This window comes from Syngnathus scovelli, chromosome 2 (assembly GCF_024217435.2).
Source record: "Syngnathus scovelli strain Florida chromosome 2, RoL_Ssco_1.2, whole genome shotgun sequence".
NCBI lineage: Eukaryota > Metazoa > Chordata > Actinopteri > Syngnathiformes > Syngnathidae > Syngnathus > Syngnathus scovelli.
This window is the reverse complement of record NC_090848.1, coordinates 9219330-9235919: the sequence shown is the minus strand read 5'-3', so window position 1 is coordinate 9235919 and position 16590 is coordinate 9219330. Positions and strand designations below refer to the sequence as shown.

The following is a 16590-nucleotide window of genomic DNA, read 5'->3' as shown; positions in this document are numbered from 1 at the left end:
GTAAAATGTTTGCCAAAGAACAGGTGACGAGACCTTTAAGAGCCAATACATCAATAACATCATGTGGAAACAGGATGGCAAGGTTAAAAAAACATGTGGAAGCGGAGGTAAAGCCTCTCATCCACGCTTAAGCTTCTATCTATCTACCCAGGTTTCACATTAACCATGGGCAGGGAGGGAGGGTGACAGAGAGAGAGCTTTTTTTTTTTCTTTTTCGAGAAAACTCCTGGGTTGTCTTGTCTCTTTGAGGGGCTTCCGATTCAAATATTTGCTTTCCTAAATGAAGTGACGGCCGTTAAATTGGATTACTCGACGATGCGGCTGCTGCGTTTCAACTTAAACATCAGGGCTTTTGTCCTTCTTGTGTGGCATGTTGAAAAGGTCTCAACTTCTTGCAGGTGTGCAGAAGGTTTTGTGGCATGCGTGAATTTATGGTGAAAAGGTCTGATGTGCGTAATTCAGTTGTGCGAAGGACCGGGTCTTCCATTTTGTAATTTTTCTCTTTTACAGGTGACCTTGACACCAAACATGACGTCGGCCAGTCAGCGCACACTAAAGCTGCCGGCCAGCGAGCCTGTCCACCACATCATGACCTTTGATCCCAATGACAGGACCTATCTTTATCTCATGACCTCCCACCATGTAAGCCAACGTCTGCTGTTATTTGTTTCTTGTCATTCATTCACGCTCGCCAAACTCCAAGTGGTTTCTGTCGAGCCTGTGACATGACAAAACCAAACAAAGCAAAACAATTAGCAGATTGTGGCGAAAGGCACCAACAGCGATGCTCTGCTGGTCCGGCCGACATTCTGCTACACTTGACAGTGATGCCTCATAAAAATATCAGCGGCCATCAATCGAATAGCAACATCATTGACTGGAGTGCTTTTCATTATGGGGGGAAAGGGCATGCATATCAATGGAATGACAAAATGTAGCTTGCGTGACCTGATTCCTTCAACATTGAGGAAGTCTTGAGGATTTATTCCTGTAAAAGAAATCCATTAAGTGCTTCAGTATGTTTAAAACTTCTGTTACATGCGTGTGAAAAACATCCATCCAGATGCTCACTCACAGCACATGTTACAGCAATGGAAGTCAGATTAGTTTTATTAGCATCAATTACATTTTTAATTTGATATATTAAATGGTTTGCTTCGTGGTTTGGCCAAGTGTGTGAATCTGGTAAGAGCGATTACAACGTTGCGGCTGGCACTGAATTTCCTTTATGCTTGAGCAGATGCTGCGGGTCAAAGTGGCCCAATGTGAGCAGTGGACGAGCTGCGGTGACTGTTTGGCAGCAGGTGACGCCCACTGCGGATGGTGCACTTTGGAGAACAGGTAAGAAAGACGGCCTTGAGCTTTGCTAGCTTGCGTGATTACCACCACTCAGATGAGCCAGTGACTTTTGTGAAGAGTTGTGCTGCAGCTCTCCAGGCTCGGGCACTGCCACAGGCATTTCAGAGCTGGAGCAGTGGAGCTGATGAGGAGCTCTGAGCATGCGTGAGTGCTCATACGTGTGGTCAGGCTGTCATCTCCCCGTCTCCTCTCTTTATTTATCTATCTGTCGTCCCTTTCTCGCTTCACTGCGTTTGCCATTCTCTCTTTGTCTTCCTTTCTTGCTCTGGCTCTCTCTCGCGTTCATATTTTCCAGTAGCTTCAAGAATTTGGCCATCTCTCAGTCATCCTCTACGTCTGTCCCCGCAGACCTCGTCTCTCACCCCCCCCCCCTCCTTTTTCCTCCTCTCTCCTCATCGACAAAGGCGCGTTGATTGTGCCGATGGTGGTGGGAGGGAGAGTGCACACTGGCTCTTTTGACAAGGAAATGTCAAAGTGTGAGCCTGCGTGTGAGTGCGCGAGTGTGTGTTGTTGTGAGTCTGGGAGCTGATGTCATGAGTGTGCGTTTGATGTCCTTTTCACGCACTAAAGTCAGCGTGGCCTCCGAGCCACCCTTCACGCCCTCCGGCTCGCCGGGCTGGGGTTCGCCGGGCTGCATTTCGACTGACTCTGAGTCGCGCTGAGCAGTGTTTGCCCCAAAACCTCGGAGGCCGCCATTGTCTCCGTGGGTTGTCCGCTTGATTTTCTGCACGGCTCTGACGGCTTCCAACGCGCCGCCATGCAGCACCAACACCAAAACATGTCTTGGAGGCATTGTTGTCTGCAAAGGGAGCCCTGTCACCGTCCTTGATCAAATATTTCATGCTGGGGCCCTTTTCAAAAAACACTTTAATATCTTTATTGGAATCACATCACACAGGACTTGCAGTCTTTGCTATGAAGAAATTAGCATCCTTATCGGCGTGCGTGTGTACGAGCACATACAGTATGTTCCCCTGCTGTTTAGCAGTCTCAGTCGCTTCCCACCTTATCTGACGCAAGCGGGAGATGATGAGTTTTCGCTGGTTATATTTTAGCTGCATATGTTAACTTGGGGCTTCAATTCCGATTATTTCGGTAATAATTGAAATCACGATTGTTCAAGTGATCATTTATTTTTGGATACAAAGCAAGCAAATGTTTCAAATGTACATCCATTTAAATTCATTGAAAGACTATATTTTTGCAATAATAGTTTTTTCGACGATTATGCCAATATTGTAATCGGAATTGAATTTTGATTATTTGCGCAGCCCTATGTTTATTTAAAGTGGCTGTTTGAAATGGATTTGGCTAGCATGCGTGTCGACCGGCGCTTCCTTGTGTGTTTATTCACTTTTTGAACCTACAGGAAGCGGAACCGATCCTTGAATCGATTCCTGATGTTTAGTCAACTTGCAGCTTCAGCAGTCCGCAGCCCAAATCGTATATTTGTTGATATTCTGCATGTTGTTCCTTCAAGATTAAAGGTCACGCTTGCGGAATGTTTTCTTCAGCATTGCTCTCAGATAAAATCTGCTCTTTGCTTCACTGTAACCTCTCAATGGAAAATGGGAAACGATGTTTGCCATTCCCTCTCAGTTGAAGGCTGACTTCCTCTCCCTTTCTTTAATCAAGGGAGAATGCATCTGCAACTGTGCGTGCAGTTCATTGTTTGAGGGAATTTATGACGTCCGCCTCTGACGGCAAAGTCTGCTATTGAAATATGAGTTAAAACTGTGAGAGAACTTGGAAACAGACCAATAGATGCAAACGAGGTCACATCATTGTGATGATGACAGTCGGGCATGAGGTGAGCGCAGCTGAACACGGTTCAACATGTCCGCCGAGTGTGACTGTTTCTTTTGCAAAAACACCACTTGGTATTTATGAGATTATTCATGCGCAGGGGATTTTTTTTGTGGATTTCAGAGCCACTTAATGTTATTTTTAGCACAGCGGCTGACCTCATGGCCATTCTCAGCCCCTCGGTTCCAAAGGGACGAGAATCCTCAGACACAACCCTAAAGCGTGCAGTCACGCACACACGCGGGTGGGGGGTGGGGGGGGTGGGGGGGCGCACTTGTTATGTGGTGTGTTGCGATGCAGCTAAATGGGATCTCCTCCGTGTGAGGTCACTTTGTCCTGCAGTGTGCAGATGAAGATAGCCGGGTGCCAGCAGCAGCGGCCAATAAAGTTCATTAATGAGACACAAGTCAAAGTGTCTGTCGGCCCTTTGCGCTTGATGAATGCCTCGTCGTCTTCTCCGTCCAAGACATTCATTAATGCTCACAGACGCGGTGTGGAGAAACAGTGAAGGCGGGCTTGTTTATCCTACTGCTTTAAAAATGACTAGTTTCCCTGGATTCTATTCTGGCAAGCTGTCTGTGATGGCAGTGCCCTCGGGATGGGTTACCATAGCGATGCATGTGACCCAGTGTCAAGGTTGTCGCGGCAAAATGACAGGTGAGCTACGAGTATCGCAGGATGCTTTTTACGGCAGGCAGAGCGCGGCATTTGCGCGATAGGCTACTCCGTCTCAATTAGCAACCGTTTACACGCGCCGATGATGACGATGATGAGCTTCGATCATGGAGCGTGATTCACCGGTGAGAATAAAAACATTGGGGGAATCAAAAGATCAAACCGGACTCTGCCTGTTTGTCCAGGTGTAGCATCCAGAAGGAGTGTGCCCAGGGACTCTTGGCACGTGCGTGGATCACCATGGGTGAAGGCCCCCAACAGTGTCCTTCCATGACCCTGACACCGCCGGAGATTAGCATCGCTGCAGATATCAAGGTACACACGCCGCGTCCTTCTCCTATTCCACAAATAGAAAGAGACTATATGAGCATTGTGGCTCATGGAAACAAGCTATTTACAACCTGACACCTCATGGGGTATATTAATAATCACAATAGTTCGGGTCACCTCTTATCTGACGGTTTATTTATCACTCTAGGGCTGCAAAGCAAACAAAAATCTTCCATCCATCCCAGCAAGGCAAAACATGTGATGGCTGGTTTTGTAAATAGCGCGTGTGCAAGGCAGGTCCAAACAAGAGATGACTGGGAGAAATATTAGAACTTGTGAATTAATGCCCATCAAAAACATCAGAGCTACAAAAAGTGCCAAATACGCCATAAATACTGCCCTCTTTAAAATATCACCACTATGCACTTTTAGACGAAGATCAATTTAGCCCAACTTGACGGCTAATAAATATGACGTGATCTCATCTTATCCGGGATCTCGTCTGTGCTTTATCTTGCACAACGCCATGAAATGAATCATAGCAGTCTTCCTGTTTCCCCATGCAATGATTCTGAAATGAATTTAATGAGTTGACACAAGATACAACACAAATGTATACTGAAAAGAAATGTGATTAAGGGGCAGGTAGGCGGACAAGCTCATTTTGTTTGACGTGTTTTCAGCGAAATGAAACGCTTCAGCGATGTGTTGTTGGGCTGAAAAATGGAAATGGTGACACGCGCCCTCATGTAATTTGAATGCAGGGGGAACGGCGATGGCGTGTTGTTTTCAGTGGAATTGCAGCCGTGTACCTGGAGCGTAATAACAATGTGACAATTAGCTGGCTGTGCCTTTGCACTCCAGGAATTTGTTTGACCCTCAATCGCAGCCCATAATTAGACAAGGCCGAAAGATGACGTGTCATTAATTGCTTCATTACTCGCGGATTAGTCCGTTATGTGGGTCAGTCGGGCCGAGCGGCCGGCCAGGCGGCTGTCCGACACACGCTAACCTCACCGGAGCCACAGGAAGTCCCGCTCAAGGTTGTCTCCCCAAACAGGAAGCGGCAGGCAGGAAGTCAGAGCCTTGGCCAGGAAATGATCAATGCCCCTGAACAATGGAGGAGCTTTTTAAGACATGTTAGCACATGCTCTATTTGTATTTGTCCAGCTTCAGAAGATTTTGTCTCGCACTTCCTCTCAGTCGCCCAATTCTTCCCACATTTTTGCTCAAATGGAGTCACGTCGCAGAGGTGTTATGTTTCTCGTGACATGTCTGGCACACTTCGTCGCAATGATAAATTTAGATGAGGAAAATAGCAGCTTGCCATCTGTTTCATTATTGTAAATAGATTTGTGGTAAAGTCCTGGGCTAACTTTGAGTAAGGTAAAACTCACTCACATTTTGCGTCTGCACTCAGGACGTGGGCATCCTTATCAACGGCATGGTTCCCGATCTGGTGGGTTTCCGGGTGGAGTGCGAATACGGGCCGGGGATGTGGACCGCCGCCACCTTGCACCTGGGCCACGGACCCGCTCAGATCCAGACGTGTCCCCTCCTCTCTCGGGAAAACTACCGGCCAATCCTCCCGGGCAAAGGTCAGTCCCCTTAGAATGGAATCACTGAGATTGAAATATTTACACCTTGCTTAGCACTGCTGGCTGAATTTTTTTTTGTGTACAATACTTTTATTTCTGCAGATCATTCGACTGTCTCCGTGGCGATCAAAGTCAACGGCACGTCGGTGGTCTCTGGAAGTTTCGTCATCTACGACTGCGGGCGGACCGGAGCGATAAACCCCAAAACCTCGTAAGGCGCACCTCTTTTATAAGCACTTCACAAGCATGTGCAGTATGTTTGGAATTGAGCTGGAAGCGACCAATTTTAGATGGAGGCTGTTCTTTGGCCGGCTTTAATTTGTAGCCTGGTTGGAATATTGCGACGATGATGAGCCTTCATGGGGGTGGGGGTCCATTCGCATTTGTGACGGTGGCAGATTATGCGCTGGATTCCCGCTGCTAATGCATGTACAAAGAGCTTAGTCTCGCTAGGCGGCAATTGGGTGGATGTTTGCTACATCCCTCCAACTTTGAAGCCTTCCCATCAAATTGACCCCACAGTGACGTCTTCGCGTGTCGCAGAAGCCAGACACTCTCGTCGCACTGAACATTTCAAGATGATCCATCCGCCAAATGAAACCTCCTAAATGGGTCTTGAATTGCAATAAAGTTAGATTAGCATCATCTCCTAATGGAGGCTGCCGAGTTGCAGCCGCACATAAATGTCAGCCGGCCGGTCGGCCGCCTGGCTGTGGTTAAGCGCCGCGAGATGTCAGAGGCGAGCTCCTCTCTTCTGCGCCCGCCGCCTTTGCCTTAAAGGCCTCTCCACTTTGCTCCCGTCCTCCGCCCCCATTTGTCCTATTTGGGCCTCAGCGGGTAAATAGTACTGTCACGTTCCCTTGCAGGGTTTCTTTTCTATTTGGCTCGCTCAAGGTTCCCGGCGCAGGATCAAACGTGCGATTAATATGCTGTAACGCTAAGCCAAAGGAAATTGGATATGTATGTCTGGCCACTCGGCCTGGTGTTTGTTTTTGTCACAAAGAGGCTTTTCTCCTATCTGGAGGCGATCCAGCTGGCTTCCGCTCGCATGTGGGACCATGTCGAGGATCCCGTTTATCTGATGCCGACGTTTGAGGCTCACCGGTTGACGATAGAGGCCGTTAGATTGCGAGCGCTTTTCTCTGCTGGGTGAAGATGGTGTCAAGGTGTGAAGGCGGCGCTCGCAGGTGGATGTGTGTGAGCCTTCACCCAATTTGCGCGTGCGCGCGTGTGAAATTAGACGGCGCGTTTGCAGTAAAGGTGATAATGACTCCGGTGCCACTCTCACAGGATGAGCGTCTCTCTTCGATCACATTTTAATCACTTCAAGCTGTTTTTTGGAATAATCCCTAAAGAGTTTCTCGTGACCCACTTCTCCCCAATCTGAGCTCACTTTGTGTAAGACGTCGCTTTAATAAATGTCCTTGATTTGAATTCCAGATCCGTGCGGACATTAATGCAAACAGTGTTCATGCAAATCTTCCGCACGGGAAGTTGCACTCTTCCAGCATTTGCATTATTACAATGCAAATCCTTCCTCTGTTCTTTCATTAAATGACTAACAATCATCTCCTCATTTCCTCATGTTCTTCTCATGTCTTCGCATAGACTGCTCTCGCATTTGAATTCCAGTATAAATCCACTTAGCAGCCATAAAGAGGCAATAACATCACTGTCAAAGAAATGTTAAATGGAGGACCCTTATTTATTTGAAGCAAACCAACTCGCATTAAAAACCATCGCCTTCACCCTTCACACATATCCAAAATACATCAGTGGAAAAACAAAAGCAACTTTTCAGCTATCTTAACCACAAACTTTCTCCATTCGGCAACATGCTTTGGGCCTCGGAAAAGTCCATTCCACAGAAAGCAATTAGAGCTGCCTCATCTCGATCTTGTCCGGACAACTTTATTTTCTAAGAAAGCACGTGGGGCATGTGTGTGTTTGTGTGTTTTCTTGAATCGGTCATTTTGTGTTTGCCTCGTGGTTGCCAGGCTTACATTCAGATCGCTCGTGTACTTTGACGATAAACGGTGGACAGATGTTGTCATAAAAAGACGTTTCAACATTTTCAACCTAGTCATGAAAAAGCAGAATGAATGAGCATGTCGATTGTGTGCGTGTGTGTTCTCTCTTGTCTCTTCAAAGTGGACTTAATGGTAACCAGAGCACAACATTCCACCAACACCCTGACTAGGACAACCACCTAGCCTGCCCTCTCACTCTCTTTATATCTCTCAGTAAAACACACACACACACACACACACTCACACACATACACACACAGTGGCGTAATCGCTCCCCCTCTGTTCCCTTAAGCAAACACATCGGGTGTTTTGCTTGAGCGTCAGCGTCTCTGGTTTTGGCACCTCTTTATTGTTTCTCTCTTTCTGGTGCGGTCACGTCTGTGCACTCCCGGTCTCGGCTGCTCTTTGTCCCCGTGAAAGCGATCTTTTCTCCCGAACATACTTCTCTCTGACAGAGACGTGATTGAGGATGTGTGTTTAACCGCTGTGTCCACTGAGAGGGCCTAAGAGTGCAGGCCTGCTTGTGTATTTAGCGGGTGCTGTGTGTGTGTGTGTGTGAGGGCTCATTTGGAGCGAGGCTTTCACCTTCGGTGTTGGACCGAGAGAGCCTTTCTACGAAAATCTTCATCGTTTGTGATGTTGTGTTTGCCAAGTTTATAAACAAATGTATTCAGATCTAAACTTGGCGACAAGTGTATGCAAGTGTGCTGTGGAAGAACTTTGCTGGCGTTGAGATTGCGACCAAGTTTATTATAATTAGCAGAATTGTAGTTTATTTTGTTATGCAATACTTGGTGATATATTTTTTTGTCTTGCACAAGACGACATGTATTTAATAAAGCTAAAAATAATAGTAAAATTCAGAAAAAGTTTTGGATTCCATGTACTTTATTGAGTGTTTTTATGTGTGAAGACTGCTGATATGAGATTTTAATTAAAAAGTTCAAATTAAATAATCGATAAGCCACACTAGAGCAGTGTTCCCCAACCTTTTTTGTGCTCTAAAACCAAATTAAAACCAACTGAATTTAAAACAAACTAAAAACTTAAGAAAAACAATTTATGATGAAAAATCCCAAACGATTATAAAGATGTGTCACAACTTTCCTTTCTGCATAAACATACTCTGACATCCTGTCCAAAGTCTTTCCAAAAGATTGGAGGCTCTTCAAGCTGCAAATGGGCTGCAGGGACCATCTTCATATTTTCACTTCCTTCAAGTGTGGCCATCACATGAGCAAATACTTTTGTCTATACACCGTGTGTGTGCGCGCGTGTGTGTGTGTGTGTGTGTGATCACATACGTGTTATAGTTGGACACAAAGGTAAAAGCTGCAGGTGATAAGAGCCCCGAGAAGGTCGTCTGCTTATAATAACTTCACACGCGCACACACACACACAAACATACACGCACACACAAACTGACATTTTTCGATTACATGTTGTCCATCCACACCCTAACGCACACACGTACACACACACTTCAGTCCTTCCAATTTGAAACCTTGTGAGAGTGTTGCTATTACCGAAGGCGCTATCATTCCTGGTGTGGGACATCTGTCTCTTGCTGGAGGCAAAACACACATTGTGTTCCCTGAAATCCCCCCCATTACACACCCACGCACACACATACACATTCACACCCAACAGCGGGGACGGGATGCACACTTGGCAAAAACACAATTAAACTCAGAGCACCATCTTGCATTTCAGGTGATGACGGAAAATCTTTACACACATCCGCAATTTTTGAGTGTTTCCTAAACTCGAATAGAAGGTGTGTCCATTGTCTAATAATCGCCGTGTGTGTCATCCACTGGAAAATTCATAAGCAGCTCATCCAAAATAGATGCCTCCCCCTTCCCCTCAGGTGGAAACACATGGTACTTTTCCTCCTGAGATTTGGCCCCCCCGGACGGTCCACACAATCAAGTCTGCCTCTGTCTCGATTTTGCCTCAAGAACTTCAAACGTCCGTCTATCTTATGCCATATGATTTTTCCCGACCTCATGGATGAACTGAAAGACTTGAAGCAGCTCTATTTCCTAATTCCAACAACATATGGCATGTTCATAAAATAAAAACAATTTTGTGTTTTAAAACGCATTCAATTCACATTTGAATTGAGTTGCCCACCTGTGACTTGCAGTAATGTAGCACGGTATTGCGGAATTCAAGATTGTGAAGAAATGTGACGTCTGACATCCGACCTTTCCTCTGCTCCCTTGGCTCGTCCCGTGTGGGCCATTATTTAAAAGGAAAGAATAACTGTGAAGGTGGATGGTATCGCTGAAAGAAAATGGGAGAGTCCACAGATCATCCTTCAAATCATTTCCAGAAGGGGCATGCGTTTGGACACATGATCGAGACATAAACTTTATTCAAAAGATGGTACACGCGACTAAATCTTGTTTAGTAGTTGAATGTGTTCGACAAAGCTGAGCTTTGTTTTGCTGCCGTTGACCTTCTGCCTGAGTGTGTTGTAACAGTAGAATGAACGCTGTGACTAATCTTCACTTCCCCTGCTTTTTGCAATCGCCTTGCTCGCTCATTTTGTGCAACAAATGCGAGGGACTCGAATGTTGCCCATTATGCAAACACGCTTGACCTTTACCCTTTCCTCTCTGTTTGTGTCCTTCAGCTGCATCAGCTGCCTGAGTACAAAGTGGAAGTGCTACTGGGACCAAGAGAGGCAGCAGTGTGTCTCCACTAAGGATGAGACAAAGCAGAACCTTCTGGAGGTAAATTACACCTTCTGCTTTGAGATCCTTGGATTATTAAGTCTGCCGGCCAGCAACTCAGCTGGAGGCCAGCTTCCCCTGCTGCGATGATCTGAATGGAACAACAAGCATGAAATTCCAAGCAAGGTTCTGAGAATGAATGACACATGCAGCTTGTGTTGAAATCGGAATGACAACCATCAAGTCATGTTGATAATCTGGTGTGACACACTCACAAGTCCTCCTTTCCGGTTTCTCGTCAGAGTTAGATAGCATGTGCAAGTTCACCATTTTCTGATCTTCCCAACAGCATAAACATTTCTTTGATTGTTTAGGTGATTTTCCTGTGGAAATTCCCGTCGAAAGTTGATTTTTGTTTTTTGTATTTTGTTGTGCCACTAGTCGAATTGAGAGTTTTCTTACTTTAAACTGTTTGTCATAAATGTTAATTGAAAATAGAATTAGTTTAGCATACATTTGCTAGCATAATGCTAACTCCCTATGAGAAAGGCATCATAGCAAATTTGCTATATTATTAACGTGTATTGTGTTACAGCCAACAATTCTCACAGGCACGAAATCTCTCTTCTGTGTTGAAACATTTAAAAGTCTTCTTTTTCTTGACATCATCAATCAACTGTACCTGTCGCACGACTGACACCTTCGGGGTGAAGTCTTCACAATGCTTTGGGAGAGCGTATATGATTATTAATCAGTCTTTATGTGTCTAAAAAGTTCAGGGAAGTTCTATTCTTGTTTTAGTTAGAGTGTAATTAGCATAAATACCGCATCTCAATGAACCAAATTTGATCATAATTGTCAATTCTGCCAGATGTGTCAATGATGAAGTGTCCAATACCTTGAAATATAACCTATTTCTAAACTCGGATGTCTTGGTACCTGATGGTCAAATTGCTCACGGTCTTTAGCTTTGGAAGTTGTTTTTCCTTTTAACTCTTTAAATCGCAGTCATTTTTAAGTATGGGCGGTTGATCTTTTCCGTTCGGTTGGTCTGTTATTCCAATCCCTCAACGTCTTTCTATTTGAGGCCATTGTTGTTTCCCCTCAAGTGAGACTTCACCCTCTCATTTCCTCCTCCTCCTCCAGAAAAACAGGACAAGTATTTTGGTTGGCGGATGTGTGCAGCCCAACTATTGTCTTTTCTAACTGCCATATGTCACTTCCTGTGCCTCCACCTTACCGCAGGACGCCGCTTCCTGTCCCAAGCTGCTGGCCGCAGAGGTTCCTCCATCGCCGTCGGGGGCGGCCCAGGACTTTTCTGTATCTCTGAGTAACGTCCAAGAGGTAGCTCGTGCGCGCACAAACACACACACACACACACATTCCAACTCTGAAGCTGGACTTTAGCCAACATACATGTCGCGAACATAGCTGGAATAAAACACAAGCATATGGTGTGTTTGCCTCAAGCTGAGTGTGGCACAGATGGACGTTTTTGCTCAATGAGGTAGCAAAACGTGCATTTTTATGTTTCGTTGAGCGAATTGCGTCCTTGTCATCACACCTGGCCGTACTCCTATTGTTAATCTAATCTTAATGTTGTCAAGGACTCGATGCGCTGACATTGTGTGGGCAGACAAATTGTCAGGCGTGGTCAGCCCCTTGTCTAACCTGCCTGGCCTTTTTGAGTCCTTTTCCCGGGGTGTTGCTATGGTGACAGACTTGGAGCCACGAACAAATGTCTCCACCCGCACGTTCCTCGGAGCAGTTTGAATGAAAAATAAACGTTCACACGACTGTTAGGTTTCGTGACGGACGTTTTCATCAAGTCAACACGGCGGTGAATTTGTGTCACTTTCCTTCCTTCGGTCTCCGCGGCGTAGACATCGCCAAATCGCAGATGCTTCTGGAGTTTGTGGGAGTGAAATTGGATTTGGTTCTCACAGGGAGGCACGGCGGGGGTGGAGCGACCCTTGGAGACATTTAAATAAACTGTGATAAACATTCTCACTGATACGCTTAGCAACACGTTTGGTCTCAGATCATTAGACCGCACACATTTCAAATGATAATATTTTTCTGGGTTATTTGGTGGCAAAAGCCATGAGACTTCCTTGCGGGGATGCCGATCAAACGAGGTGAACTCCAGGCCTCTGACTCCCCTCTCTAGATCTCTCAAATTGACATACTTGAGATCTGGCTCTGGTTTGAAAATCAATCCATTCTGGCCCCCCCCATACGATTCGCCAAGGTGAAGGAATCCAGATGTGTATGAATATCAATCCACAATGGAGTCCGTCGTCTCCTGTCAGGGCCAATTAGGGGCTGCTCGTCGTCAAACTTGCTTTTCTGTACTACGCTGTGGAGTGACACCATAAATATTCCCAAGCAGGGGATCATCAGGGGTGCTGCGGAAAGTTACCAGAGTTCACATCATTTGTTCAAACACTATGCGCATATTTTTTGCCAGTGGTGTGGAGTGACAGGATGAAATGTCCTCAGCTCAATAGAATTTGAAAAAAGTTTTGCCAGGTGTTTCAACGTGTTTTTCATTCCAGGGGGAGGAACTTGAGTGCGACTTTGGGACCGAGCGGCGATACGAAGCCACCTGGCTCAACAGCACCACTGTCAAGTGCAGCAGCGTGACAGTAAGTGCAATGGCCACAAAGTCCATTTGAACAATTAAAGCACTTTAGCACCGGTGTCACGTTGGAGTGCAATGCAAATGAGCTCACTTCTGCTAACTGTCTTTGTGTCCGTGTAGTTGTCCACTAATCAGAGGAATCACATCTACCAGCTCAACCTGAGAAGGAGGGGCCGCTTTGGTGAGGGCACCTATGTGGACAACCCTGAGCCCATGAAAGGTATGTTACCTTACCATCATCATCATCTTCTTCAAGTATGTGGAGCGTAATTGCAGACTTTCAAAGTGCCACCTCTGCTCCCACAATGAATTTCGCCTGTGTGAAAACAATGTGCTGAGATTGTAGGATGATTTTGTTTTTTTATTTTCTTCATTTGGAAGAAAAATGAGCTCATCGAGACAAACCCAATTAGGCTGCCATTCACTTGTAATGATAGTACTTTGTGCATTACAACACATAATCTGACAAGAAGCAGTAATTTACTGTCATTTTATGTTCAGCCGCTGCTTAATTACACATAATGATTGTCGGATATAGACGCAATTGAATGTGTTGAACGCCTTACCAAGCATTATCCAAGGATAGAGTTGCAAGTACACTTGGATCACCATGACAACATAGAGAGGACGTGAAGTTGTGTTGAGTTTGGCGTGCTGTCATTGCCGAAGTTTCGAGCCAGGCCTTCCAGATGTGCAGGCCGTGTGAAAGCGCAGAAGAAAGCGGCCGGACGGCCTTCTTGCAGGTTTTAAGAACATGACGAGTCCGCTGAGTCATCGCGAGTCCAAAACAAAACAAACTTAATGGGACACATACACAAGCTAATGTGCAAAACAGCTTTCTCTGTTTCCTTTCTATTTTGCTCCTTCGTTCCCAGTTAATGAAGAGTCAAACGCGAGCTGTAACATGGAATGCTTAAAATCATTTCTATTAACGATCTGTGTATATCTACAATGAACACACATATTATAGGATCAGCTTGCAATCTAAGCCTCTACATTCCTTCTAGTGGAGGTGTACAACTGCGGCGTGGGCAGCGGCGACTGCTCACAGTGCTGGGGCCGTGAAGATCAGGGCCACCTCTGCGGATGGTGTGAAAACAGCTGCGGACTGAGGGATGACTGTCAGCCAATCAAACATCAATGTCCAGCGCCTGAGATCCACAAGGTAAGCTCACCGGTGGCTTGCGTTGGCGCTCCCGGGTCGTATTATGGCACCACATAAGACGTTCACATGCTGTTGTGCCGTCCAGTGTCTGCTGCTTATGCAATTCATTGGTCAGTCGAGCGTGTAATGGTGCTAGCCAATGGTCCCCTTGGCCACTGGCCCCCGGGGACGTTCTGTGTTCAGTCAGCTGAGCGAGCGCCTTCTACCGCTGTGACCCCAGTTTGGACAACCCGTGTGGAGCTCTTTGTGGAGATCAAAAGAAGAAAAACATATGGAGCGTGATGCATTGTGGTCGGTTTTGTTCCTTGTATCGATCACGGCACTCATTCAATCGTGATGATTGGCAAAAAGGTTTCACAATAATATTCCAGCGCATTACAGAGCGAACGGCCCAGGTTTGATTACTTTCCACGTTGCTCGTGCTAAAAAAAAAATGTGGGTTGCGTTAGGAAGGGCATCGTGTGTTAAAAAAAGTGAACCCAGTTGCAACGTTATCCCATAAATGAATCTGGAAATTTCCTTGCATTTAATTGGATAACACCTTGGAGAATGATTATTGACATTTTTTGGCACAGTAACCTAGTGGTTTGCATATCCGCTTCACAGTCCTGAGGTAAGCGGTTAGAATCCGGTTTCTGGCCTTCCTGTTTGAGGTTTGCATGTTATCCCCGTGCTCAAGTAGCTTTTCCTCCTCCTACCTTCCAAAAGCATGTATAAGGACTAAATTGTCCTGAGATGGGAAAGTAAGAGGAAGGCGTCTTTTTTTAAATATATGCCCTGCATGCAATTGGCTGACAACCAGTCCAGGGTGTTTACAATTTCTCGCCCAACGTCATCTGGGATAGGCTCCAATTGATCAAAAGCGGCATAGAAAAAGCATGGCTCCTGCTGGCAACATTTTGCATTTGAATCATTGTAATATCTCCTTAATCCGCTTGCTGCTGTCTCTAATTAACACAAATTATGCAATATTTCTTGAGGGAGTACAAAAAGAGTGGTCCGGAAGCTTGACGCACTTAGCAACAGTAACTGAGGTGGGGTGGGGGTCAATTATTAAGATGCCCTTGTTAAGCTTTTTACATCATCCGTTTGGCCCATCAACAGTTGGAGCATGTTCGGAGCCAACCTGCTTTGTGACGTTCGTGTACACTCCAGTAGCCCCAGTGGGCGGTCTGGGTAGCACGGCTCACATGAGGCCCAATCGGGCTGAACTTCCTGTAGATAAAAGCTGGAGTGGCCCAGGAGAATAAGCGTGATGAACACACACACACACACACACACACACAAGTCTCGAGTCTGAGTTCCCAACCTCGACACATTTGTGCCCATCCCTCATGCTTGAGCTGTCAGCGCAGTGTGACTAACAGGATGCTGCCACACTAACTTAGGTGCATTTGGTCCACGACTCAAGTTAGCTGCGCTCAGTCCTCCGGCGTGGGCAGGCCATTGTTGCAATGCTCTCTCCCTCTCTATTTTGCCCTCACTCACACAGACAGACAAAGAGTGAGAGCGAGTGCCCCTGGAGAGGGGCGGGCCGCTGGAAGCATAGCGGCGCTGTGGCTCAGCGGGGTGCGTGACGCAACGCGTTGGCACTCGCCTTGCCGAGAGCTTGCAGTTGTCTGCATTAGGAAAAAAAGGATTTGCCTCAGCACGCTTCTTCGTACATTGGTGTATTTTAGCCAAAGGATGTTAGGGTTTTAGTTTTGCTTTGAAATATGAATTTAAGTGGGGTTGTGGCCACGCTCGTACCTCAAGACACATTGTTGGGAAAGCAACGTAATGGCGCATTGACTTTTACTGTCGCTAGGCAGAATTGAGACGATACTATACGTGATTGCTTCACAGGGAACGCTTACACCACAAACTAACCATCTGTTGGTTCTCGTGGGGCACCGCCAAATTTGTAGCCTGGTCGCATTGATGCACATTTTTGAGGTGGGACAAACCTGAGCAAACAGTCAGCTGGAAGGAAGCAGGCTACCAAACTTTCCTTCCTTACAAAATAGTCTTTTCCCTTTTCTTTTTAGCAAATTGGAATACATAGCCATGCCAACTGTTTAATTGTTTAGAGCTTTAGAACATCTTGTGACGGCGTCCAAAACAGGAAGCGCTAAACATAGTTAGTAACATTAAACTGGATTCAGTCATTGCGAGTCTGGCAGGCAGGATGGAGAGACGTTCGGCGGAGAAGCGAAGCGTCCCATGGAGTCACAATCCTTTCCTGCTTTTGTCTTGGGCTCCTCTTTGATTTGCATGGCGGAACTGCACAAGAAGGCTCAAACAATCCGTTAGCTAAAACAAGATTTGATCAAGGTTGTAGCCGCGTGAACAATGCAAAGAAAACAATGCAGTCGTCATTGCG

At 46.1% G+C, this 16590-nt stretch overlaps 1 protein-coding gene across 1 annotated transcript in view; it reads left to right on the top strand.

Annotated features, from left to right (window-relative positions):
- The window catches only part of plxnd1 (plexin D1), a 49717-nt gene that overhangs the window by 8046 nt on the left and 25081 nt on the right, over positions 1-16590 (top strand). The window contains exons 3-12 of the mRNA XM_049753106.2: positions 511-642; positions 1241-1341; positions 4026-4155; positions 5531-5708; positions 5811-5919; positions 10380-10479; positions 11665-11763; positions 12978-13067; positions 13184-13283; positions 14071-14228. Coding sequence (XP_049609063.1) covers positions 511-642; positions 1241-1341; positions 4026-4155; positions 5531-5708; positions 5811-5919; positions 10380-10479; positions 11665-11763; positions 12978-13067; positions 13184-13283; positions 14071-14228 — 1197 coding nt within the window. The remainder of the gene's footprint in view (positions 1-510; positions 643-1240; positions 1342-4025; positions 4156-5530; positions 5709-5810; positions 5920-10379; positions 10480-11664; positions 11764-12977; positions 13068-13183; positions 13284-14070; positions 14229-16590) is intronic.